This window comes from Narcine bancroftii, chromosome 14 (assembly GCF_036971445.1).
Source record: "Narcine bancroftii isolate sNarBan1 chromosome 14, sNarBan1.hap1, whole genome shotgun sequence".
In the NCBI taxonomy this organism is placed as follows: domain Eukaryota; kingdom Metazoa; phylum Chordata; class Chondrichthyes; order Torpediniformes; family Narcinidae; genus Narcine; species Narcine bancroftii.
Genome location: NC_091482.1, coordinates 4,504,288 through 4,531,490, shown reverse-complemented (window position 1 = coordinate 4,531,490; position 27,203 = coordinate 4,504,288). Strand labels below are relative to the sequence as shown.

Here is a 27,203-nt window from a genome sequence, read left to right as displayed (position 1 = left end):
TTTCCTTTTACTTTCTGCCTTTAGAAAATTGATGTAGCCCATTATGCAGTGTATCAAGATTATATTAGAGTGATTTTTACAGAAGATTTCTAATCAGTTGGCAAACTCTGTGATAAGACTAGCATTCTTGATTGGGTGCTCAGCCTGTGTGAATGGGGAAAACTTCCTGGCAGTATGTTAGGCCAGCAAGAGTGGTGGAGTTGGTGCCTCTGCATGCTCTATATGGGAGTAAGCAGAGGCTCCAACTTTCTGATAGCTACGGAGGCCGAGGGTTCCCAACGGTATGCTGACTTCAGGAGGGAGGATTGGAGCAGCATTCCCAATGGCAAACTTGTTCAAGTTTGGGACTGGAGAAAGGTTACTCAGTGGCTGGTTGTTTTTCAAACAATGAGAAACTGGAGGAACCCAGCAGGTCAGGCAGCAGACAGTCAATATTTGTCCTGAAAAAGGATCCCAACCCAAAAAAATTAACTGTCCGTTTTTCTCCCTGCCTGCTTGACCTGCGGAGTCCATCCAGCGTCTCATTGTTTACTTTAAATTCCAGCATCTTTAGATCATATATTTCTTTGGATGTTTCTCCTTCTTAGTGCATGTAATTGGCTAATTTTAAAATACAATATAGAAAATAATTTGACATACATTTAGTAATAAAGCTTTATTTAATGAGCTTTTTGAGAATATTTGCATTTGATTATTATTATTGTGAATATTTTTAATTGTTTTCTTCTTCCTAGAAGATCACTGTGGTAAGTTGTCTTTGAGATGAAGTTTAAAACAATCTATTTGAATGTAGTATATACTTTTATTCTATTTTTTTTATCCCCGAAAACTTCGATAAAACAGTGGGAGGGAGGCATTACTTTTAAAAATCATTATGTTTGATCAGAAAGTTTACAGCGTACCTGTCCCCCTTCTCAATTTTCTTTCTCACTCACCTAAACTCACCTAAGCTGCCTCTGTAACTGGAGAATGGAACAGTCTCTTCCGCATTTCACAAATACCTGGTATTATCCCTACCATACCTGTATTCAGATGGATGGGGATTAATGCTGAAAGGCCTGGACAGAGTAGATGTTGCAAGGTTATTTCCCATGATAGGGGAGTCGAGGACAAGAGGGTACAACTTCAGGATAAAAGGGTGTCAATTTAAAACAGAGATATGGAAAAAATTCTTTAGTCAGAGGGTCATGAGTCTGTGAAACTTGTTGCCACAGGTGGCTGTGGAAGCGAAGTCATTGGGTATATTTAAGGCAGAGATTGACAGGTATTTGGTTATCGAGGCATGATGGGGAGAAATCTGAGGAGTGGGGCTGAGTGGAAGGATGGATCACATCATGATCAGGAAGACATAATGGGGCGTTGGGCCTACTTCTGCTCCTGTATCTTGTGATGAAGTGAGCTCTTTTTGAGATTAACAGACCAACCACAGTTTGAAAACCTAAAGTGTCGATTAGCTCCATGCATTACCCCTTCCTTCCAAAGTCACTACCAATATTCATTGGATGAAGACACATAATGACTCCTAATAAAGTCATTGGAAGCAGAGTAACATATTACAAGCTCAATATGTCACCTCAAAATAGCAATTTATCATTTTGCACAATCCATTGTTGTATGAGATAGAAAGACATTTCATTTCTGGAGCCCCTTCTTTCCTGAATTCAGCAGGGTGATATTTGAATAATGAGTTGGATTGAAGAACTCTCTTCATTAACTTGTTAACCTGAATAAATATTCAGTCAGTGTACAGAGAATTTATTGTAATAATAGGAAGGTGATGAAAGTCTTTCAAACTGGTCTAATTTATGTGGGTTTAAAAATTAAACCTACTTTGACCCATCTCAATCAGATAAAGACTTATATTAAGAGTGGAAAGGATGATGTTTCTATATACACAGTAAAGCCCACTGTATCTGGCACCTCTGGGGATTAGTAGATGCCGAATAAGTTCATTTCCTGGTTGCTTGAGATTGCGTGTTGTGTAGATTTGTTTTGCCAGTTGCTTAAAGCTGCCAGTTTCTTGAATTGCAGATAACTGGGATTTTAGTATAATATTTTTCCTTTGAAATTCCCTTTCAAAAGCCATGAATGAATCAGAACATTTCAAAATACTTTTCAACCAATGATGTATTTTTGAACTGTTGTCACTTAGGGTGGCACAGTTGGCCTAGTGGTTAGCACAACACCTCTACGGTGCCAGTGATCAGGACTGGAGTTCGAATCCCGTGCTGTCTGTAAGGAGTTTGTACTTTCTCCCTGTGTCTGCATGGGTGGCTCTGGTTTCTTCCCAGCCTTCAAAATATAGCTGGGGTATAGGTTAATTGGGTGTAAATTCGGCGGCACGGAATCATGGGCCAGAATGGTCTATTACGGTGCGGTTTGTCTAAATTTAAATTTAATAAAGAATAATTTTAGTCTTTGAGCCAAGTTGTGTCTTCAAAGTTGCAGTTCAAAACTGAGCTAAATCCTAAATTAAATCCACAGTGAACCTTGGATTTATTGACAAATTTGGAAATCACATCTGTAAGTTTCACCTACTGCTAGAGTTTACTAGGAGTCTTGTGGGGTTTTTTTTTGTATTACCATCGTCTCTTGCATCCTATAGCAGAATCCAGAATCTTGTTGAATTTAATGGGGTTTCTAATCCAGTCGATGAAGAGGCAGAGGGACTTTTTAAAAGAAATTACACTTTCTTTTAATTCAAAAGAATGTTCCAGAACTAGTGGGCTTGAATTATAGGGAAAGGATGAATTCACCCTGGTGCTTAGGAGGTAAATTTAAATTTAGACAAACCGCACCGTAATAGGGCATTCCGGCCCATGAATCCGTACCACCGAATTTACACCCAATTAACCTATACCCCAGCTACATTTTGAAGGATGGGAAGAAATTGGAGCCACCCATGCAGACACGGGGAGAAAGTGCAAACTCCTTACAGACAGCACGGGATTCGAACTCCAGTCTCAGTTACTGGCACTTTATAGAAGTTTATAAAATCATAGATACAGTATATAGTCATCGTCTTTTACCCAGGGTAGAAGAATCTAAAGCTAGAAGATGTAGATTTAAGATGAGAGGGGAAAGATTTAAAAGAGACCTGAAGGCCTCTTTGTAAACTATTTATAAACTATTAACCTCTTTTACACAGAGGTTAGTAGGTATATGGAATGAGCTGCCAGAGGAAGTGGTAGAGATGGGTACAATTGTAACATTTAAAAGACACTTGGATAGGTACATGAATAAAAAAGGATTAGGGGTATTTGTGGGCCAAATGCAGACAAATGGGACTTGCTTGGGTGTACAACTTGGTTGACATGGACAGTTTGGGATGAAGGGCCTGTTTCCCTGCTGTGGAACTCTATGATTCTCTCATGATGTCTTTGTGTTTTTAATGCACTTTGTTCTTTATTTTAAAATTTTTTGTTTTGTAATTATTTTCTTCCATTTTTAATATTTTAAGTGTCTCCACAAATGTTGGACCATGTAAATAAAAATCAGTGACACTTTTGAGAGAAAGTTAATCCCCAGTTCCAACTTTGCTTCGTCGGAAGGATTGGACAGGTCATTTCAGCCCAAGGTCCAGGCGTGGTTTGAACTTTGCCTCTGGAAGTGGAAGGCGTGGAGGCATAATGAGGAAGGTGTGGAGGCTGAGTGAGGAAGTCTCTTCACTCAAGGCCCAGTTAAATGTGATATGACGGGACCATGCTGACAATTGCAGGCAATAGGCACTCTTTGGACCAGAATGAAGAAGGAAGGGAATAATGTAAGAATGAACTTACCCCAAAAAAACACCCACATTTAAAAAAAAAAAATTGAGATGGAATGGTTGCAAAAATAGTTTACAAGGAAACAAATAAATATTTAGCTTCCTAGAATTATGAAACCACCATAGACATTGTTGGAAATACTCAGCAAGAAATGTCATCTTCCTCAAAAGAACTATAAGCCAGTTGAAAATTCCAATTGCATTTAACATCACATCTAATTATTCCCGGCAACATAATGGTGCAATGGCTTACTTTATTTACTAACTTGTTTATTTACTCTTACAGGAGTATGACCCTGATTTGGTGCAGGGCTCAGTAAAACGACAGTTCTCTTGGGCAGAATTGGCCAGAAGGCACCGAAAATCAATGGAGAGTAAAGATTTGCATGTGACAGAGTTGAAAAGACCTGAATTTCCATCAAATCCAAATGGTATTACCAAACAGTAGCAGTAGTCTTTAGCCTTAACTCAGGTTAACCATAAACAATTATTGCTCAGAGATGCTATTCCCTCAACCATAATTAAGAAGAGATTTTCTCTCTGAACTGCTTTGGAAGTCCCATGGGATAGGGTTTGCAGAGTTCAGTGGAGTGGAACAGATTAATACTCTCCATTGTTTGTGTTTGTTTTATTCACATGAGTAATTCCAATTGTTCCTAACTCCATTCAATGAACCGAGGGCACAAGTTCACCACATGGTATACTTGTACTTGAGTGTTTTCTTTGGCTGTCTATTTTTGGCTCCCATGTGACATTGTAATTGATTGGCAGTGGTTTTATACTGGTAAACCAAAATTGGGGAGTTCACCCAACCTGCTCCATCCAACAGGTTTTTTTTTTTTGCTTGTTGATGATCATTGGATAGAATCTTGCCTTCACCTTGGTATATCAGTGCTTTAAAGCCTAATTCTGTAGAAAGAACTCATTTCTGCAATTCATGTATATTTAGTTTGAATATCACCTTCAAGACTATCTATTTTTTTCACCTACCTTGGTCAATTATGTATGTAAGTGAAAGAATATAAAGAACAGGAGAAGCAAAATTACAAATTTAGAATTGCCCAAGATTGAAAGAGATTATTCAAAGCATACAGGGTACAGAAGTCATCCAGATTGAAATAAATATTTAGGAACAGTTAAAACATTAGGTTCCTTTGCAAATTAGCTCAATCTCACCTTCCACTTTTCTGAATACATTCTGCAAACAATTCCCTCTCCACTGGTGAGTATAATCATTAATATTTAAATCACAGCATGTTTTCTGAATAGATTCTGCTTCTTGATTGATTAAATATGCTTTAAGCACATAATTTTGCATTGCAGTGTCATGATAACCTGTGAAAAAAATGTCTTGAGTGTAATGAGTTAAGTGGTTTACAGATGGCAACAACCTGAAGCCCAGGCTAAATTTTCCCCCTCTGAGCTGCAAGCAGAGTGAGGTACTTGGAGCTTCTGTCTGTGCCATCCTCAAGTCTGATCGTGAACAGATGCTTGTTGTAAGTGAACGGCTGAAAGGGAAGTTGCTTCCTTCAACATTAAGAACCTTCATTTGGCTGGAGAGACTACTGAAAATGAATGAAAAGTACCAGACTAAAGCTTCAGTTGAGTAAGAATTCGTTAATCATTCCATTTTGATATTTGAAGCAGATTGAGGTTGTTTAGCCCAGGAATTATTTATTGACCTAAGCCTTGAATGTTTCTGTACTACTCACTTCTTGCTATGTGACTATTGTTGCAAAGCTAGTACCTATTGTATATCCTATTGTCTAGGTCAAGAGTAGTGGTGAGGAACCTTCTTCAACCATTGCAAGCCTTCTGGTGAACACACTCAAATACTGTTAAATGCAAATATTGAGCATCCAGAATTCCAAAGAATTAGAACTTTTGAGTTAAGAATATTTTTTCAAATCTCAGTCTTCATGGTAGAACATAAAAGTCAAATATTCAAGCTAGTAAAAACTAATTTTAGGTCAGATATAGTTGGGCATTTTTCCTCAGAGAAAGAGATATTACCATATTAAAATTCAAAGTTCAAAATTATTGCCAGAGTTCATACCGTTACTGAAATAATAATATCAAAGAAACCTGATATTCCAAATTGTAGGATCGTATTGGGAAATGAAATGTGATCCTGAAACAAGTTCACAATTTCAAGTACCTTGGATCATGAGTAACATTTGATGGCAAATGCGAAATAGACATAAAAGCAAGAATATCAATGGCAGCATTTATAGAAATGTGAAACATCCTAATGAACAAGAAAATAACAATTCACATCTGCCTTAGAACACTCATCTGTTAAATTCTTCCTATATTAATATCTGGCTGCAAATGTAATGGCGATGTGGTTTCTCAGAAGAATGATATGCATATCACATATGGGCAGGATAAGAACAAAAACAAAACTTGCATTACTTTAAAGAATCAGAAAACCAATCAAAATTCTTTGGATACATTTAGTTACAACATGAAAACTGGAAAGAAAAAGAAACAGAGGCAAACAGAATTTTAATATGATAGATGAATTAGCATCATTATTAGAACTAGGGGAGGCAACAGCTGCAATTTGGAGGGTCAGAGACCATGATGGTTGGAGAAGCATGATCGCCCATGCCAAATGGAAAATCACCTGAATGAACAAAGGTACTTGACATCACATATAGAACTAATAAACTAACAGAGTAGCAAACTCTAAGTGTATTTAGGAAGAGATTCAGTACAGAATGAGAGGAATCCTGAGAAGCACGGATGAACTAATTTGAGTTAAAGAGCTGTCTCATCCATAATTATTCTGTGAAGAGCAGAGAATCACCTGGACATAAAAATATAGCCACTGCAGTGCAATACTAAGAGATGTGAAGCCTTTAAAACAGTTTATAAAACTGAGGGCCAAGTGATTTGTCAAATAGATATATTGTATAGGATCCCGTGGCATCTTTCAATGAGAATTTTGAAGCAGGTTCACTGGAAGGTTTCCAGATGAAAGAAGGCCAATCAGTTACATGGTTACTCTAAGCAAGAGTCTGTATGATAGGCACACTACCCTTTTAAATGCGTACTAAGTTCAGTTTCATATTCAGTTCCTGGTTCCTATGACAAAGCCATCTATAGGAGTTTGCCAAACGTAGATACAGTGTACTATATAGTACTATACTATACAGTGTATTATTTTCTATATTTCACCAATGTCTGCATTTCACACGACAATGCTTCGGGGTAAACTTGAAAAGTATAGATATTTAGTCAGCTTTTGTATTTCCTCATTTTTAATGTTTTGTTTCTTCTCAGAAGTGTTGAGAAAACTATCAGAAAGAACTTTGGGTGGGTACTGGAACGGAGAATGACAGCTCTGAAACTGAGAAGTGCAACACAGTCACCCATTTCGGGACTAATTGAAAATGCTGTAGTTGAGGTGAGATTGCACATTTTAGTTTTAATTTCCTAGCAATCTGAATCGGATTGGAATGAAAGGAAACTAAATTAAAAATATGTTGAATAAGCCTCAATCCAGCTCCTCTTTTTTTAAATTTTTTTTTATTTTTCACACTATAAACCACATTGATCAAGATACATACATTTTCCTTTTCAAATATATACAGTGTCGTTACCATTGTTGTATTCTCAAGTTATCTTCTAATTTCCAGGCTGACATAATTTATTTTTTTGCTACAGCTAGGGCTATCCTAACAAATCTTTTTTGTGCACCATCCAAATCAAGTCCAAATTCTTTATTTTTTATGTTACTTAGGAGGAAGATCTCTGGGTTTTTTGGTATATTGTTTTCTGTAATTTTATTTAATATCTGGTTTAGATCTTCCCAAAATTTTTCTACTTTCTCACATGTCCAGATTGCATGAATTGTTGTTCCCATTTCTTTTTTACAACGAAAACATCTGTCATATACTGTTGGGTCCCATTTATTTAACTTTTGAGGTGTAATGTATAGCCTATGTATCCAGTTATATTGTATCATACGTAACCTCATGTTTATTGTGTTTCTCATAGTTCCTGAGCATAACTTCTCCCATGTTTCGTTCTTTATCTTTATGTTTAGATCTTGTTCCCATTTTTGTTTAGTTTTACCATTTGTTTCCTCATTCTCCTTTTCTTGTAGTTTAATATACATGTTTGTTATAAATTTTTTGATTATCATTGTGTCTGTAATCACATATTCAAAATTACTTCCCTCTGGTAACCTCAGACTGCTTCCCAATTTGTCCTTCAAGTAGGATTTCAGTTGGTAGTATGCCAACACTGTATCGTGAGTTGTATTATATTTATCCTTCATTTGTTCAAAGGATAATAATTTATTTCCTGAAAAGCAATTTTCTATTCTTTTGATCCCTTTTTTCTCCCATTCTCTAAAGGAAAGATTATCTATTGTAAAAGGGATTAGCTGATTTTGCGTCAGTATTAGTTTTGGTAGTTGGTAATTTGTTTTATTCCTTTCTACAAGAATCTTCTTCCAAATATTGAGCAGATGATGTAATACTGGAGAATTCCTACGTTGTACCAATTTTTCATCCCATTTATATAATATATGTTCGGGTATCTTCTCCCCTATTTTATCTAGTTCTAATCTAGTTCAATCTGGCTTTTCCCTTGTTTGATAAAAATCTGATAGGTATCTTAATTGTGTGGCTCTATAATAATTTTTAAAGTTTGGCAGTTGTAAGCCTCCTTGTTTATACCATTCTGTTAATTTATCTAGTGCTATCCTCGGTTTCCCCCCTTTCCATAAAAATTTCCTTATTATTTTCTTTAACTTCTTGAAGAATTTCTCCGTCAAGTATATTGGCAATGCCTGAAATAGGTATAGTATCCTTGGGAAAATGTTTATTTTAATACAGTTTATCCTTCCTATTAGTGTTAGAGGTAAGTCTTTCCAATGCTCGAAGTCGTCCTGTAATTTTTTCATTAATGGATAATAATTGAGTTTATATAGATGGCCGAGGTTTTTACTTATTTGTATACCTAGGTATCGTATTGCTTGCATTTGTCATCTGAATGGTGATTCTTTCTTAAATTTTGAGAAATCCGCATTATTCATTGGCATTGCTTCACTTTTATTTGCGTTAATCTTGTATCCCGACACTTCTCCATATTCCTTCAATTTCTTATGTAATTCTTTTATTGATATTTCTGGTTCTGTTAAGTATACTATAACGTCATCTGCAAATAAACTGATTTTATATTCCTTGTCTTTTATTTTTATCCCTTTTATTTTATTTTCTGTTCTTATCAGTTCTGCTAGTGGTTCTATGGCTAACGCGAACCCTAACGGGTTAGGGGTTAGGGGTTGGGGTTAGGGTTAGGGGTTAGGGTTAGGGGTTAGGGTTAGGGGTTAGGGGTTAGGGTTAGGGGTTAGGGTTAGGGGTTAGGTTTAGGGGTTAGGGGTTAGGGGTTAGGGTTAGGGGTTAGGGTTAGGGGTTAGGGTTAGGGGTAGGGGTTAGGGGTAGGGGTTAGGGTTAGGGGTTAGGGTTAGGGGTTAGGGTTAGGGGTTAGGGTTAGGGGTTAGGGTTAGGGGTTAGGGTTATGGGTTAGGGGTTAGGGTTAGGGGTTAGGGTTAGGGTTAGGGGTTAGGGCTTAGTGGGCATCCCTGCCTTGTTGATTTGCTTAAGTTAAATTGTTTTGATATATATCCATTTACTGTCACTTTTGCCAATGGCCCCTTATATAATGCTTTAATCCAATTAATATATTTCTCTGTTAAACTGAATTTTTGTAGTACTTTGAATAAATAATTCCATTCTACTCTGTCGAAGGCCTTCTCTGCGTCTAAAGCAACCGTTACTGTTGGAGCTTTATTTCCTTCTACTGCATGAATTAAGTTAATAAATTTACAAGTATTGTCTGTTGTTTGTCTTTTTTTAATAAATCCAGTTTGGTCTAGATTTACTATTTTTGGTACATAGTTGGCTAATCTGTTTGCTAATAGTTTAGCTATTATCTTATAATCTGTGTTAAGTAAAGATATTGGTCTATATGACACTGGTGCGAGTGGATCTTTCCCTGTCTTTGGTATTTCTGTAATTATTGCTGTTTTGCATGAATCTGGTAAGCTTTGTGTTTTATCAATCTGGTTGATTACTTCCAGGAGGGGAGGAATTAATAAATCTTTAAATGTTTTATAGAATTCTATTGGGAATCCATCCTCTCCTGGTGTCTTATTATTCGGTAGTTTTTTTAAATTATCTCTTGTATTTCTACTATTTCAAATGGTTCTGTTAATTTATTTTGTTCCTCTATTTGTAATTTCGGTAGTTCAATTTTAGTTAAAAATTCATCTATTTTGTCTTCTTTCCCTTCGTTTTCAGTTTGGTATAATTGTTCGTAGAATTCTCTGAAGTTTTCATTAATCTCCGTAATCCAGTTCCTCTTGAGGAGTGCTGTGTCCTACCATCAGCTGACATTATTAGAGACCAATCAACATCACATGATGATATCCGCTGAATTCAAGGGAAATGGAAGTACTTATTTTCCCAACTTTAATAGGATTTGGTCATTCATCATAAAAAAAAAATTCAAATAGTCTGATGTATAAATGTTTGAAAAACAACCTTGATTTGTTGATTATTTTTAATGGTTTGTGTCAACATTTCTCACTGAAACAGAAATTTGAGAAGACACCCTGCATGCAGGCATTTGCCACAAATGAGCAGATGATTTTGGAAGCCAGCAAAGCACTCAATGTCCTATACGTTTATGATTCAACATACCAACCATACCTAATATACTGGCTCTTTCCTCTTCAGATTGCCTTCAAACATGCATCCTCAAAGAGTGAGTAACTAAAATGTTTGTAGTGTTAAGGACAATGTTAAAAATTACAATTATTTCATTTAATAAATATAATATGTAATTCTCTTAAACAGAACAGATGGCTCAAACCTTCCATCCAGTAAGTACTGATTACCGCTCGCGTTGTAGAAAAATCACTGCAATTGGTCTTAGGATTTGGTCAGGGAGAGAAAAATTGGACATTACTATTCCTGATTGCTGTCCAACAACATCAGCTATCTATATAATGAAATTCACATAAATACTCCAAGAACAATCACAGGAAGCAGAGAGGAGATATTAGATTACTGATAGCCTTATCAAAGGAAGGAGTTGGACCGAGATTTGGTTTCAGATAGATCTCCCTCCTCCCGGGGGTGGATCTGCGGGTTCAAACCACCTGCAACCTTGCAGGTTTTGCCTCTTCAGGCAAAAGCTAGGAGAAGGTAATTCTGACTTCAAATCTTCGGGCTCGGCTAGCCCATCCGTCAGTACCTGGAAAGGGCCCCAGCTATGGGCAAATAGCACATGTCAGTCTGGCAGCAGGGGCTGGCAGCTGTGACAGAGCGCAGGAAACAGTTTCCCTCGCGGTCTGCAGCAGCAAACTGGTGGGCGAAGGATCCGTAAGGATAACGGCCAGCGAGCACGGTCTTGGAACAGACCACTACGGGGCAATTCCGCATCACTCTGGCTGTCGTGCCTCGCACCAAGTCCATGCCCCAGAACATGGTGCCTAAAGCTCCATGGAAAACAGAACAAAAGTTCTGTGAGGACAGAAGAGCTACAAGGCACCGTGTTCATCTTTGCTTGTGAAGGGATGGGCCATGAGAGATCAAAGAAGTAGATTTTAAGGGATCCAACATGAAAAAGAAAGGTGGAGAGGAGACAATGCAGAAGGAAAGAATTCTAGATCTGAGGTCTTAGGATAGGGGAGTAATTAAATCTGGAGATACTCAAAAGGCCAGAATTGTGGGTCCACATAATTTATACTTTTGTAGTTGGTGTCTACCAGGGATGGCCAAACTTGCTTAATGCAAGAGCTACATATGGTAAACTTCAGATGTCTAAGAGCCGCCATCACGCAATCGCAAGCCATGCTCACTAAAATTACCATTGAGAGCACCAACACGTGGTGATTCCTGTCTCAGCCAATATATTTCCATGAGCTGTACATTATATGTCAAAGAGCCGCATGTGGTTTGCAAGTTGTGGTTAGGCCACACCTGGTGTATACCATCATTCTTCAGTCTTTATTCAGATGTCTTCCTGTTTTTTTTTGTTTTTAACCTGGAAGGAGGGCTCAGGTCCAAAACATCAGTAACTTAACCTCCAGTGAACACTGGGAGACTGCCTAAGTTCCTCCAGCATTTCTGTGTGCTTTTATTTATGTTTGGCTACAGCAAGTAGGAATTTGGGCATTTATGCATTGTGCTTCTGTATACAACAATAAATTCTCATCATCACAGAGGGAGATTCTCGACAGGTATCTGCTGAAAAGTGCCCATTTCTTGACATTTACGGTGTAAAATCAAGCTCAATTGTGACGCTTCTCATTCATGAAATGAATGGGTTGCAATCATTCATTAGTTCAGCAAACAGATGAAGGACCATTACCTCGGGGAAGTGGAAATCAGATGCTCAGGAAAGAAGTGGAAATAGCACAAAAAGAAAAGGTCTAAAATCATTTTGATATTTGCCTATTTTAAAAATGTTAGAGTAGCAAATTGAATATGACCATAATACTATGTAAGAGGAAGGTTTGGAGCTTAATAAGTGCAAAAAAAACCATTCAAAGTTTGTAAGCAGTGAGAGTAAACTAGAGAAAATAAGGGGAATTGAAGAAAAAGATCCAGCAACAAAGAAAATGGACTGTTCTCAACTGCAGGGTTGAGGGAGATCTGCATCTTCAAAGGGGAGGAGCTTTAAATAGAAACTATCCCTCCCCGAGTTTGAAAAGAGCAAAGGGACTTGAGGGAACTGTTGGACAACGACCCCATGAGTTTCAGGAGCTATAAATCTGTGTAGCATCTGCTGAAAGAGACCGAGAGTATAAACCTATTTATTTCTTATCATCTGATGTTGGTGGAGATATTAAGGCTCTATATATATATATTGAGTTGTGACTTGGTATGGTTCTCAAGGATATAGAACAAAAATGTCAAGGTATGTGTCATCTATAGTCTAATGGAATATCACCACTAGCTTGAGGGCTGTACTCAGGAAATAAAATTAAATTTAGAGCTATCAATGATTATGAATAGGTATTCCTTAGGCATGTATAATAAATTATCTCTTTAATGGAAAGGAACACATTTTTCAATGTCCTATTCGTGAGAATGGAGAATATCAGAAATGATGATTGATTCATTTTAACTGGGAGAAGTGGGAAGTCATAAACACTGTCGGTTTGCAGTTGAGTGTGAAATGAACTCATCAGCAAAAGGAAAGGTTGAAAATGACTGTAGAAGCTCATTGAAATGAAGTAGGAACATAAATAACATGGAGTGGACTGAGCCACAGTGATCTCAGGAATGATTTGAAACAGTCAAGCAATGTTCTATCAACTCCAGCACAGATAAAGTGATATGACGAGAAATGGGATAGCTATGGACATAGCCTTGGTGGAAGATAATAGGCATAATGATGTTCTCGATGTACCCTGCTTAACTTTCTAGCCCTGAAGGTTTTAAAGGTAACCGTGACAAGAACCGATGATTCACCAAGCTGCTCAAAAATAGAGTACAGTATAATAAACACTGTTGTTCTTTTGATCTATATATTTCTAAATGTTTGCCAATACATGCTCCAATAGAAACTATGCTGTCTGAGTGTTTGACTTGTTTTGAATAGTCTAAGGCAGGCATTCTCAGTGGGTCTAGATGCCACCCTACCGCGCGCCCCCCAACCCCACCAGCAGGGGCCACAACACATTTAGGGGGGGGGGGGGCAAGGACCGAAATCATTAAAAAAAATTATGTTTTATATGTAGTCGGTAGGAGAGAAGAATGGAAGAAACCAACTAAACTTGACTGCTTCACAGAGAAGGGGCCCCTATAAACTTTGAGCAGAGTCCAAAGAGGGCCATAGCCCAAAAAAAGGTTGTGAATGTCTGGTCTAAGGCAATACACATTGGATATTTATTGTGAAAATTGCCATTTCAAAGGCAATATTTAAGGCCAATTAATTTAATTGCAGAACAAATCAATTGAGCTGCTTTCAATTCATCTTGTGGGATAGTATCACTGTTTAACAAAGTAGGAACGGGGTGGACAAGAAGAAATGATTGGTCAGTACCAAGTATTATGGTCAAATTCAGTTTTCTACTCTAACATTTAAAAACCTAGCAGCGGTATGGGATCAATGTTTCCCCTGGCTATGGTGCCTAGAACCAGGAGTCACATTTCTGATCGGCTTCAGACCTAATGTATCTCTTACCATTGCTGCAACTGCTTTCATCTCGGTAAAACTACCTGACTCTTTTATTCACTACTAAACCCTTCAGCCTTGCCTTCGTTATCTCAAGACTGAACAACTCAAATGCACTCTTAGTTGGTTCTCCATATTCTATTTTATGCAAACTTGAGGTCATCCAAAAGTCTGGCCCATGCAGATGACCTACACCATGCTCTGTTCAGCATCACCCCTGTGCTTTCTGATTTACAATAGCTCTCTGTTGAGCAATTTCCGAGTTTTAAAATTGTAACCCTTGGTTTTGAATCCCTCCTTTTGGCAAACCTATTCCAGTCCTATAACTTCTGAGATACCAATGCTCTTTGGGCTTTTCATCACACTCAAATTTAACTACAACTGCCAATGGCCTAAAAGCATTGAAATTCCCAACCAAAGCTCTCCATCTGTATCTGTAATTTTCTTCCTTTAAGATGCTCCTTAAATCCTACTTTATTGACTTTGCCCTATGTGTCCTTTGTGATGGAACTTGAAGGTGCTCCTGCCCAGCTAGGCTACATAAGCTATGTAAATAGAAGTTGTGATTGTTGTAAAGTAGAAAATTGGAGATTCTCAACATGATGATGTGACAGAGAAGAGTAAGATTGGGAGTTGAAAGGAAAATTCATGGAGGCAGTAAGCTAGTTGAAACAATTCAGAGGCAAGAAAACAGTTCTTTCACAACCAAAGATTGGAGGAGAGAGGGGAGGTTGATTCTTTAATTCTATCCAGTCAAACAAATTTCTATTTTATTTGCAACAGCTGAACATCCATATGAACTTGCAATGTATCTGCACCTGCTCATTGAGAATCTATTCCCAACCTGGCTGGAAGTTTTTGGAATGGCAGAAAAAGTGATGAATCGTCTCGAAAATGAAGACCCCGAACTCTTTGCGCACCTTCATTCTTCTTTCATCAAAAGTTCCCTGAAAAACCCCAAAGTAAGAATTCATTCACATGGAGAATGGCCTTAAAGTTGTGAATAAATAGAATAATGAAAAGGGTCCAAAACTGTTGAAGTCATAATATTGGATAGTAATTAGGTGGGATCCTAAAGGCATAAAGGCATATTCCGAGAATTGATCGGGCCTCGTAGCATTGAAAGCAAGGTAAGCATCAATGCAGCTAAGGAGGTAATCAGATGCTTATTGGAGGTGTGGAAGGGTCTTGAAAGTAGCTGGGAAAGGGATTTTGTAGTGTGGGCTAATAGATGATGGGGGGAGGGGTGGTGGAGGTGAGTATCGGGTTGACTGATCGAGGCTTCAGGAATTGGCAGTCGTGAGCTGGGATGGATGAATAATTGATTGGAGATTCAGATGGGGACTGGGATTTCAGGGTACATAGTGTTGAGACAGACTGAAAAGGCAACAGGCCAGGAGTTGGGGATGGGGTGATGATTGCAAGTCAGGTGTGAAGTAAATGGAAGCCGGGGCTTGGCAGGTCAGTAGGGTGAAAACAACCTGACGGAATGAAATTAAAGGGAAATGTCAGGGAATCCCTTTGAAGACATACTCGTAAAATAAAATCTGAAACATACCAAATTAGAGGTGTTGATTCCACCATTTGCTATTGCTGAAGTTACTTAGGCACAGCTGGTTAATTTCTATCACTCCAATAATCTGTAACTTCAAAATGCTTATTATATTTCAAAATATTTTGTTACCAGTCCACTTAAATCAGAAAAAAGCAACAAATAAACCAAAGTAAAATTAGCAAGAGTGTGCTTTCAAGGGAAGATTGGAAAACAAGATCGGTGATCGTTCTGATTGGTAAATAACTGGTGAAACTTTACAGGGTATACCATCAGACTTCATTCAATCGGGCTACATATCAGGAATATAAATTCACAGCTAGCTTTCCTTAACAGAGCGAGGATAGACAATAAAAACAAAGCCGAGGCAGCATCTGTGAAAGGAAAATCAGTTTAACTTTTCAGGCCCAAAACTCTTTGTTACAACATGAGATTAGCTGCTAATGGGAAACATTGAGCCTTCCTTGCTGATATGGTGAATTTGTTTTGGGGAATAAGTCCTGAACTGCTCCATTCCATGCTATCCCTGCTTAAGTTACAGCTGTTTCACTTCTTCTTTGATGTTCAGGAATTCCCACTGGAGTTTGTTGCCCAGGAAAAGACAAAGGTTCAGAAGAACCATTGTATTAGGGATAACTCTGAAGATTGGCATCATATCAGAAAAGAATTGGCGAGAAATCCAATGGTACTCCTCAGGAAATGGATGGGAGAGGTAAGGAGCGTGGAGGAAATGCATAATATTCAGTGGGTTCTGGGAATCATGAAAGGTGAGTTATAAATGCAAAACTTTCATTCTTTTTCTTTCTCTCTCATGTTTCGCTTTAAAGTTAGTATCTTATTAAGTTGGTTTAATGATTGCTCTGCACTCTCTGGTTACCTCACACAAGTTGCTGCTTTTTCAAGTGTAAACCTAACCAATTTATCATTTAACTGTGCAAGCGCCATCTCATATCTTTCAGAACAGCCAGAAAGAGTGTCTACATTACTTGCAACTGCAGTAAAACACATTTAAGAACCTCTTCCTCCCTTTGAACAACTGTATGGCAAATATAAACAATCTAAGCACAGTCCACAGATCAAATCTGTTTGATGGCCCAACTCATTATTACACCAAATTAATTTAGACATGAACTTGTGTCTTACTCAACTGCTTGTGTGCCACAGGGTTTTGTAAGAATCTTGGCCCTGCCAGCCCTGCTGCTGATCTGGGACCAGCTCTTTATGCAGGACTGGAAGCCACAGGTGATGGAAGATTTCTGCCTGACTATCCTCCTGTTATTAAGGGAGCCCTTGATAAAGATTGATGATCATCACAGCCTGAAACAGGTAAGACAAATAGATTTTTGCCATAAATCCCTTCTATACTTTCCACAAATCATAATGTTTCTGAAAAATGCAGAATACCCCCACTGAAACTCTTTATGGAATGTCGCCATTGTGGAATTTTTCAAATAAAGGCAGAAAATTCTGAAAATACTCAGCAGGTCAGAAGGCAACAGTTTTAATTTAATAACTTTGTAAGCATCAACGTTGGAATCTAAATCAGAACTAAATTTATCTACTTTTCAAAAGCAAAAAAACTGCAGATGCTGTAACTATAATAAAAAACAGAAAATTATGGAAAAACGCAGCAAGTCAAGAAGCACCAAGGAGTGAAAAACAGAGTTAATGTTTCAGATTGACATCATTTCGTCATGCTTTTTTAATGTTACTGCATTTTTAAATTAACCATATCTTCTCCTTCCTTCTTCTTTGGCTTGGCTTCGCGGACAAAGATTTATGGAGGGGGTAAAAGTCCACGTCAGCTGCAGGCTCGTTTGTGGCTGACAAGTCCGATGCGGGACAGGCAGACACGGTTGCAGCGGTTGCAGGGGAAAATTGGTGGGTTGGGGTTGGGTTTTTCCTCCTTTGTCTTTTGTCAGTGAGGTGGGCTCTGCGGTCTTCTTCAAAGGAGGTTGCTGCCCGCCGAACTGTGAGGCGCCAAGATGCACGGCTTGAGGCGAGATCAGCCCACTGGCGGTGGTCAATGGGGCAGGCACCAAGAGATTTCTTTAGGCAGTCCTTGTACCTCTTCTTTGGTGCACCTCTGTCACGGTGGCCAGTGGAGAGCTCGCCATATAACACGATCTTGGGAAGGCGATGGTCCTCCATTCTGGAGACATGACCCACCCAGCGCAGCTGGATCTTCAGCAGCGTGGACTTGATGCTGTCGGCCTCTGCCATCTCGAGTACTTCGATGTTAGGGATGAAGTCGCTCCAATGAATTAATCATATAATCATATAACAATTACAGCACAGAAACAAGCCAGTTCAGCTCTTCTAGCACATGCCGAACACCTACTCCTACCTAATCCCATTGACCTGCACCTGGCCCATAACCGTCCACATCCCTCTCATCCACATACCTATCCAACTTTTCCTTAAATATTAAAATCGAACCTGTATATACCACTTCGGCCGGAAGCTCATTCCACAGTCGCACCATCCTCTGAATGTAGAAATTCCCTTTCATGTTTCCCCTAAACTTTTTCCCCCCTTCAATCTCAATCTATATCCTCTTGTTTGAATCTCCCCACTCTCAATGGAAAAAGCCTGTCCATATTGACTCTATCTGTCCCCCTCATTATTTTAAATACCTCTATCAAATCACCCCTTATTCTTCTATGTTCCAGGGAATAAAGTCCCAGCCTGCTCAACTTTTGCCTGTAACTCAAACCCTAAAACCCAGGTAACATTCTTGTTAATCTCCTCTGCCCTCTCTCTATTCTGTTTTTAATCCTTCCTATAATTCGGTGACCAAAAATTGCACACAATATTCCAAATTTGGCCTCACCAATGCCTTATACAACTTCAACATGACATCCAAACTCCTGTATTCAATACTCTGATTTATGAAGGCCAACATACCAAATGCTTTCTTCACCGCCCTGTAATGCACATCGAAAGAACCAAAGACTTGTTGATCCAAACCAAGGCTTTTATTAACTAAAAGACTGGATTATATCACAAGTAGGTCGACCAGTCCAGAATGACTGGTCTGGCTAGGAACAATCCTTTAAGATCTGCTAGTAGGTATGACTACACTCTCAGCCAATCACAGTCATGCTACACCACCATCTGTACATATGTACATATACACATTGGTGATAGGATCTGTACTATCACATGCCCTATCTACAAGTGACTTAATTTTCAGGGAATTATGTACCAGAATTCCTAAATCCCTTTGTTCTACTGCACTCCTCAGTTTCTACTATTTAACATGTATGACCTTTGCTAATTAATCCTACCAAAATGTAGCACCTCACATTTATTAGTATTAAGCTCCATCTGCCATCTTTCAGCCCACTCTTCCATCTGTCCTATATCACACTGCAAGCTTTGATAACCTTCTTCACTGTCCACAGCACCACCAATCTTCGTATCATCTGCAATTGAATTACCTTCTTTTACCTAGTTGTTTGCTGTGGGAATTACCGCTGGTGCACTTTATATTTGGTGTAGAGGAGTTGGAGTGTGATTGCAGTGGACAAATTGCCGCTTCTTTCTTGTGTCTTTGGAGCATAATTACTTTCTGTCATTTTTTATTATTTCATTAGAATCACATTAACAAAAATTTGGTTTTGATAATGCATTATTACTAGATAAATGAAGCTCATCTACTTGGATTGCTATTGCCTCAAATTGTAATACCCTCTGGTTTAATTGGTTACAAGGGCTGTTGAAGATCCAAGATGTATTTATGCAACTTTAAGCCTTAAATTAAATTTAAGAAATATGTGTGTTCACTGCAAATATAATTTATGTAGAATTTTAACAAAGGGATTCGGGGATCTGCAGGAAGAATAAGTTGTGAAATCAAGTGACTACAGGTATGGAGATAAAGATAAGAGCCATTATGCATAAGCATCTATCCATGTTCGGTTTTTTGTCAAGAAAAGGTATGGACGAGAGGGAGATGAACATTTTTGTCTCTGTGATGTATTTTTATTATGCAGTATTTGATACTTGGTGTGTGACTACCATTTGTATGCACAATCTAGCGATGTATCTGGTGCCAATTAAGCAAAGCTAGTTGACATGAGTGAGAATATCCATTTCTAAAATGATGTAGGTTAGAAAGTCCTGTTTCACTTTACATTTGTTAAAAGAGAACTCTTGATAAGCCATATTATCATCTAATGGACATTATGAGCCAATGTGCTATCAGTCTCCAAAATGGTTGTTATGCATTTAATACTTGTATCTTTTTCTTAAGGTAGTCTCTTCTCAAGCCAGCCATCTGTACACAGTAGATATTCAAAGTTCTTGGATCCATTTACAACAAGGTGGTCTCCCAGCTGATATTCCAAGATTGAAGCAACTTAAGTTGAGGTATGGATTTTCTTATCATTTGTTTGGGTAATGACTAGCCAGAATTGTTTAATTTTAGTGAATTCTTTGCTCTGGATCAGTCCTGAATGAAATTATCAAATTTGTTGGTGATGATACATACTCTGCCTCATTTATCATGTCTCAGCTGAGGAACCTCGATCTCCATGTGGTGAAAAATAATGTTCATACCAATAATTACAAAAATTTTGCATGTCCTGTATAAAATGTTTAATTTCATTCAGAGCAAACTGACAGAAATTTGAAATAAAAGTATGATACATAATATATAAATCTTTTAATTCCCAGTAATCCAGGAGAGATTTTCTTTGCCTCTAAGATGTCTTCCTTCTCCCTGAAACGTGGCTTCCTCTTTACCATATTTGAAAATGCCCTTGGCTAATGATCTAATTCTTGTAAATTCTGCTTTCATTCCTCATTTCCTGGCCTGAGCAAGAATACAGTTCTCCTGGATCTCACCTTCCCCAGCACCATCCTCTGCAGTTAATAGATCATACTCACAATTTCTGCTCTTTCAATGAGATTCATTACCAGACACATTTTCTCCTCTTCTTTCTGCATTCCTTTTGCAAATCCTCAAGCCACTTTTCTATCTTTACCAACCACTTTCCTTTTCATGCATTTTTCCCATCCAACTGCAGGAGCTCAACTATTGCCCTTTTGCCTCTTCCAACCACCCAAGATGATCCAAAAGAGAACAAAATGTATTGGTATTCTTGTATTTTAATGCTTTAAGACGGACTATATTAGAGGTCATCTGGAAAGTGAACAGTGGAATTTCAGGATATGGTTTGCACCAAGTTTTCCACTTGAACTTGGAAGACAATTACACTGGACAATGAAAATTTTGCTTCCTGAACACTTTTGGGTGTATTTATGGATTTTGAGCTGGTGATCATGAAAATCACCTTAAAATTTTTTTTTAGATGTAACTTATTTTTAAACTACATATAAAATACATCCTGCTGATTGCAACATGCTTCAAGCGTACAAAACCATGAAGAGCAACATGTCATTGAAAGTTCATTTTCTGCATTACACTCGGACTCCTTCCCGGCTGATCTTGGTGCAGTCAGCGACGAACTTGAAGGAAGGTTTCACCAGGACATTACGACCATGGAAAAGCAGTATCAGGGTATCTGGAATCCGTCAATGCTGGCCGACCATTGTTGGTCATGGACAGGAGAGGCATCAGATGTTGAGTACAAGTGAAAATCAGCACCAAAACATTTTTAGGTCAGTTGAACTCACGCAATGTGTCAGCGTCATTATGCAATAAAACAAATTTAATTCAATAAAAGTTAATTTAATGTTTCTCCAACTTCCGATGTGATACAGCAAATCTGAAATTATCTTTGTGTTCAGCTTGAAGTTGTCTATCATAATCCTCAATTTTGTTTCAGGAAGCAAACCATTGTTCATTGTTATTGAATATTAATAATAATTGCTATTATCAGAACTTTGATTACCAGTGTTGCGGAGAAAAGTGTCTTATAACGAAATAACTCGGTGGAGGCACCGGGGAGTCGCTTTATTTACAAGATATCTTGGAGAACAGTCCCACCAAAATACTGGGCTGCTCTGCCTGAGCACGGACCAGCTGGTTTAATTTATACAAAGGTACAAACAATAGACACATGACACACTGAAGCTCTGAGTGCATCCACCATATAAGGGAGAAGGCAATTGTCATTGGTTGATTCAAAAAGAAACAATTCAGTCTGTGGCGGAATGCAGAGGGTCTACTGTCTTATTCAGCAGCTTAATGTACTGAGCGTCCTTGTAACGATTAATAGACTTAAAAGTGGCAGCACACAGTTTACTTTTAACTCTTTGTCACCCACTAAAACTTTCTTTACTAATTTTTTCTTCCACAACCAGTTATTATTTTCACAGCATGCAAGCACAGATATTGGCTTTTTAAAGCATTAAAATTAATGTTAATGCTTTACTGTGAACCACCGTTACAGTAATATTGAATTTGGATGTGCTTGGAGTATGATGAAAGAACATACTTTTAAAATAATCCTTAAAAGCATTCTGTTCATATACTGCATTAATTATGATTCAGCAATAAGCACTTGCTGTTCTTTCCGATTTACAATTCCTCCCTCCCCACACTGTCCCGAAAGTACAGACTATTAAATTGATAGAAGAGCAATAGATAAACTGGAATATGCTGGAAATTTGTTCCTCAGAGATCCATTCTTTATAAATATGACCATTCCATTCATGGGAGCCAGTGCAGTTGATGATCGAAGGCCAGTCATTTGCAGGTGGCTCAGCACATTTTCATTAGCCATTGAAAGAATGTTTTAACCCACCCTACAAAAATTGATCAGGTTGGAAAACTGGGAAGTTGTTGAGGTAGAATCAAATAATAGGAAAAAGCATGTATAAAGTCACTTTCTGTTTCACTTTACCTGTGGGCCTGAAGTTCAGGAATGCTACTTTAGGTCCTAAGGGGGGGATTTGGGCATGACCTGCACGAAGCTTCCTTCTCTAAATCCTCTGCCTTCCCTTGTAACCCAGTTCCTTCACTTCCTTGAAACACCTCCAACCCACCCAATCTCTCCACCTACCACGTACCTAAAGGTTGGTGAAACTCCAGTTGACACTTTTACCCATCCTCCACCAAGTCAACACTGAGGAAGTGAATCCGAGAAGTTAATATTTTCCATATCACACTTAAAGATGGAATAATAGTGAGGTAGAACCCTATGCTGCGCTCCCTGACTCACTCCAGGTTAAATGTTTTCCCTACACTTTTTCCAGCATGGTCCCTGGATAATGCTCAATGATATTGTCCTTATCTGATTTTTTTAATTTATTTCTTTTCCAGCCCAGAGAGACTAACAAATAGACTTTGTGATTAGTGTGGTTCAGTTCCATGCTGAGCTCTGTGAACTGTCATCAATAATAATTCAAGATTCTTTTATTGTCAATAAAACAAAAAATGCAATATTACACAAAATTTCCTTTTGCCTGCCGTAAGGCAAACAAAGAGTCACCATTGGAATCGCCCAGTGCCTCTTACAGTAAGAGAAAGAGAAGCAAATGAGAGCCCCTTCAGAATCACTGAGTGTCTGTGGATTCGCCTCCAGCTAAATGTAATAAACCTTTAGCATCCAAAAACTATATGACCTCAGTAAGAACTTTATAGATCTGACCAATGTAACATTGAATCCAGGATAGCTGGTACCCATTTTGAAGGTGTACCACATTTTACAGACTCCATCTCAGATGTTTGGCAACCACTGCTACTTTAATTGGTTGACAGGTTCACTTATCATTTTGCTTATTGAATTCTGCCCTCATGTACTTTCTGAACACAATGGGATTTCTTCTATCAACAGGATTAATGATCAATGAAATTCCTATGACTTTTTATTTAAAGACAAATGCCTTCCTTGACATTCAATTTTAATCGGAGTTATTCAAACATTTAATCCACAGAAATCTGGATGGAATAGACCCAAAGAACAAAAGTGCTTTGACAGGTATAGTTTATTTTTTTATTTTTCACACTATAAACCATATTGACCAAGATGCATACAGACATTTTTCTTCTTAAACATATACAGTGTCGTTTTCTCCCCCCTTTTCCCCCCTCCCTTCCCTCCCTCCCTCACTCCCTTCCCCATTTATTTAAAGTTCAATCTATAAGATACATTAAACCCGTTAAACAATGTTGTCACTTAATAAAAATAAACAAGAAATTCCACTGAGTCAGTTCTTTTCATTCTCTTCTCCTTCTGTCATTTTAGGTGGTAGATGTCCCCGGTAGGTTTTCTCTATTGTGTTTCATGTATGGCTCCCATATTTGTTCGAATATCGTGATGTTATTTCTTAAATTATATGTTATTTTTTCTAATGGAATACATTTATTCATCTCTATATACCATTGTTGTATTCTCAAGTTATCTTCTAATTTCCAGGCTGACATAATACATTTTTTTGCTGCAGCTAAGGCTCATATTTTAATGATATTAACCACTGTTTTTACTGAAATCACCTCATATTTGAGAAGCATTTGCTACCTCATTTTCTTTTATTTTATTTCTATTTTGACACAGATGCAAAAGACATATTATGTGGAATCCTACCTATTGGAGTAAAGGATATTTCAGTGAAGCTAAATTTGCTGAAATCTAGAACAGAGGTAAATAGATTTGTTTGGATAATATTAAAATAGTATTATGCATTCTGATGTTGAGTCAGGGAAAGAATGTACATTTATGATTTGCCACATCTTCACTTTGAATTATCTGGAGGAGTGAGTTTTCTTCTACTGAATAGGAGGAATGGCAATATTAATTATTAATCAGTCAGTGGATTTAAAAGAAAAGCAGCAGATGCTGAAGATATGAAATAAAAGCAGAAAATGCTGGAAATGCTCAGCAGGTCAAATAACAATTCTGGAAAGAAATAAAGGATTTGATGGACCCTTTAGAAGAACTCTTGCATTTTCAATCTGAAATATTAATTCTGTTTTTCTTTCCACAGATGCAGCCTAAACTATTCTGTTTCCAGTTTGTGTTGATTTTAAATTTACACAAATCAACCCTCCACTGGAATGTTCGCCTCTTTTCTCATTTGAAAAATAGCATTTGTTTCTGTATTTATGAATTTGGTACAAAAATCATAATGCAATACAGATAGAGTAAAAAAAATTGCTGTTGAGCAATGAGTGAATTCTTTAGTAAGCAAGTTATGTAGACCATCCTAAAGTTAGAGATATTTTCCAACTCTATTACCGGCATGAAGTTTTGTCCATTAGGCATTTGTATTGTTAATTCAAGATGAGCCAGCCAACATTTCTCATTAATTAATTTTAGATATTGCGGCTGTCAACCCGCTGCAAGTGAAAGAAACACGCAGAGTTGAGCGGAGTTTCAGCTCAACTGATTAACCAATTCAAAATTGCTCACTTAAGAGGCCTGCACTTGTCCCAGTGCCCCTTGTGCCCTGTGGGTCAGAAGTAACATCGTCTTCCGGGCCAAGGCTTTGCCCTGCATTGAGAGTCCCTGTGAATGCCACTGGCTGCGGTCTCACCCGCAACTGCTGTAGCTGGTTCACTTGCCGCATTGTTGTTCTTAGACTCATGAGAGAAAGAAGCAGGAATTGGCATCTGTCTCTTTCAGCCATTTCCACCATTAAGTTTCATGCTTACCCTGGCCTTAAATCCACTTTCACATTCTTGCAATGTGAGCATTTGTGCAATTAAAGTTGAATATTCCAGAATATTTGATCAAGAATACCATGGATTATTTTTGACTCAGCGTTTGTGTTTTTCCTCAGGGGTGGTTAAAGGCGTTGAATCCACTTGATATAAATTTAACTGTTTCTGTGTTCTATGAAAATTTGCAACTGTGCTCAAAGTCATCTCTTTCCAAGCCAATCTTTATGAAAGTGACTGAAGAAAGAACATCCAATGAGGCAGAAGTAATTGAAATAACTCTTCAATTTAATGGTATGGAGTAGGATGTAAATGTTTTCATGGTGACAGAGAAAAACCTGCTGTATTACTTTAGTTGGAATCATTCTCCAGGAAGATGGCATCACCAGCAAAGCCAACAGCTGTCCTTGAGAAGTACATCATCTTGAACCTGTACAGTCAATATGATGAAGTCCACAAGTTCATTCGAATTCCCAAACTAATACTGTTACATATTACTCTGTTCTCAAAGATTATTTTTTTACCTAATTCAATGGTTTTCAAACATTTTTCTTTTCACTCGTGTACCATCTGTGATTAGTAAGGAATTACTTAAGGTGGTATGTGAGTGGAAATAAAAAGTATGAAAACAACTTGTATCGAACCTAATTGACTCATTCTGTGCAAAGTTTCATAACTCTAAAGGAAATGGGCCAATGACAATTTTTCTCTAACAAAATATTTCAGTAACAATTGGGCCTTTCCTACTCACATCCCACCTTAAGCAATCCCTTACTAATCACAGAGCACCTATGCCATAGGGATTATTTAAGATGGTATGTGAGTAGAAAGAAAAAGTTTGAAACTAACTGACCTAATTATCTTTGATAACATTTTTTTTTCAAATTAGACATACAGCAGGGTAACAGGCCCTTTCTGGCCCATGAGCCCGAGCCATCCAATTATCCTAATGTATACACATTAGACATGATGCACCTGGCATTAGATCTCCCCACAATGATTGCATTACAAACTCCTATTTGTGAAATGTTTTGTAACATTCCTGACAAATAGGGTAGAAACAAAAGTCAGTGAATTAACCTCAAGCTTCTTTTGCTTTTTTCATTAGGTTAAAGCAGCATTTTCATTTCATCTACCACCATGATCCAAAAGCAAATAATACCCTTTATCTCAAACTCTATATTAAAGTTTTTCAAACTCTATATTGAAGTTTGTATTTAACCCTCAACCTTTATATCATCTTGAGGAAAAGAATTCCTGATTCCAATACCTTCTGCATGAAGCATTCTGCATTTTGACATTATCTTAAATTAGATTTAACTTTGAGGTTATGCTCCTCTGGTGATTATAAAGTAATTCTATACAGGAAAATGATTTATTTGTGAGAATTTAAATGGCTAATTTTAAAGTTGATTAATATTACAATCATTTTCTAATTTCTATGGTAGCTAAGATAATAAATCATTCTTTTTTTCTCTTTCAGATCTATTTGAGTTTGAGTCACTTGATCCATCCAAGTTCAAAGTCATGAATGCAACTGGCCGACCATATATTGTTACCAAACTGCTGTATTGTCCCACTGTGAAAGGTATGTGTGTAAAAAGGATCTGATTTTCAAAAAGGGATGTATTTCACCTAGGTTATTTAGAGAAAACATGCATCACACTTCAGACAATCATGGTATGAAAAATAACAGACCCTGTTAGAAAGGAGAAAACTGTCATGTGCTTTTTCTAATCTGAAAACTTTCAAACATTTTCAAATTTGCCAACTTTTCGTACCTAATCAAGCAAAAGTTGCATTCTTTTCAAGATTCTATTGCTTGATTGTCATGTAATAATACACAAAATTTTCTTTTGCCTGCTGTAAAGCAAAGCATCGCCATTAGTATCCTCAGAAGTGGATCTTCAGAGGAACAGCACAGCTTTCAGCAAATTTAACTGACTGGTACAATAATATATTGCATACTATAAAATGTAAAGCTTCAACTCTGACTCGGTTTGACCAGTAGTATTGGTGATATGCTGGAAATTTGAAATATTTTTTGTGTCAGTCCATTTTCTAATTAAAATTTGGTTTATTCATAATATTTTCTTGCATTCTTTCCT

The 27,203-nt window shown here is 37.7% G+C and overlaps 1 protein-coding gene across 10 annotated transcripts in view; it reads left to right on the top strand.

Annotated features, from left to right (window-relative positions):
• The window catches only part of LOC138749818 (uncharacterized), an 85,900-nt gene that overhangs the window by 8,944 nt on the left and 49,753 nt on the right, over positions 1–27,203 (top strand). For 8 of the 10 annotated variants that reach the window (XR_011348875.1, XR_011348876.1, XM_069911723.1 and 5 more), the window contains exons 6-17: positions 4,053–4,197; positions 5,147–5,372; positions 7,055–7,178; positions 10,381–10,549; positions 14,756–14,934; positions 16,093–16,236; positions 16,689–16,850; positions 19,783–19,898; positions 23,373–23,416; positions 23,993–24,078; positions 25,218–25,389; positions 26,579–26,683. Coding sequence is in view for 8 of the 10 variants with exons in the window: in XM_069911723.1 (XP_069767824.1) it covers positions 4,053–4,197; positions 5,147–5,372; positions 7,055–7,178; positions 10,381–10,549; positions 14,756–14,934; positions 16,093–16,236; positions 16,689–16,850; positions 19,783–19,898; positions 23,373–23,416; positions 23,993–24,078; positions 25,218–25,389; positions 26,579–26,683 (1,672 nt within the window). In the remaining 2 variants the exon portion in view is untranslated. Of the gene's footprint in view, positions 1–4,052; positions 4,198–5,146; positions 5,373–7,054; positions 7,179–10,380; positions 10,550–14,755; positions 14,935–16,092; positions 16,237–16,688; positions 16,851–19,782; positions 19,899–23,372; positions 23,417–23,992; positions 24,079–25,217; positions 25,390–26,578; positions 26,684–27,203 lie in introns of those variants that run through there. The other 2 variants (XM_069911722.1, XM_069911726.1) reach the window with 2 other exon arrangements.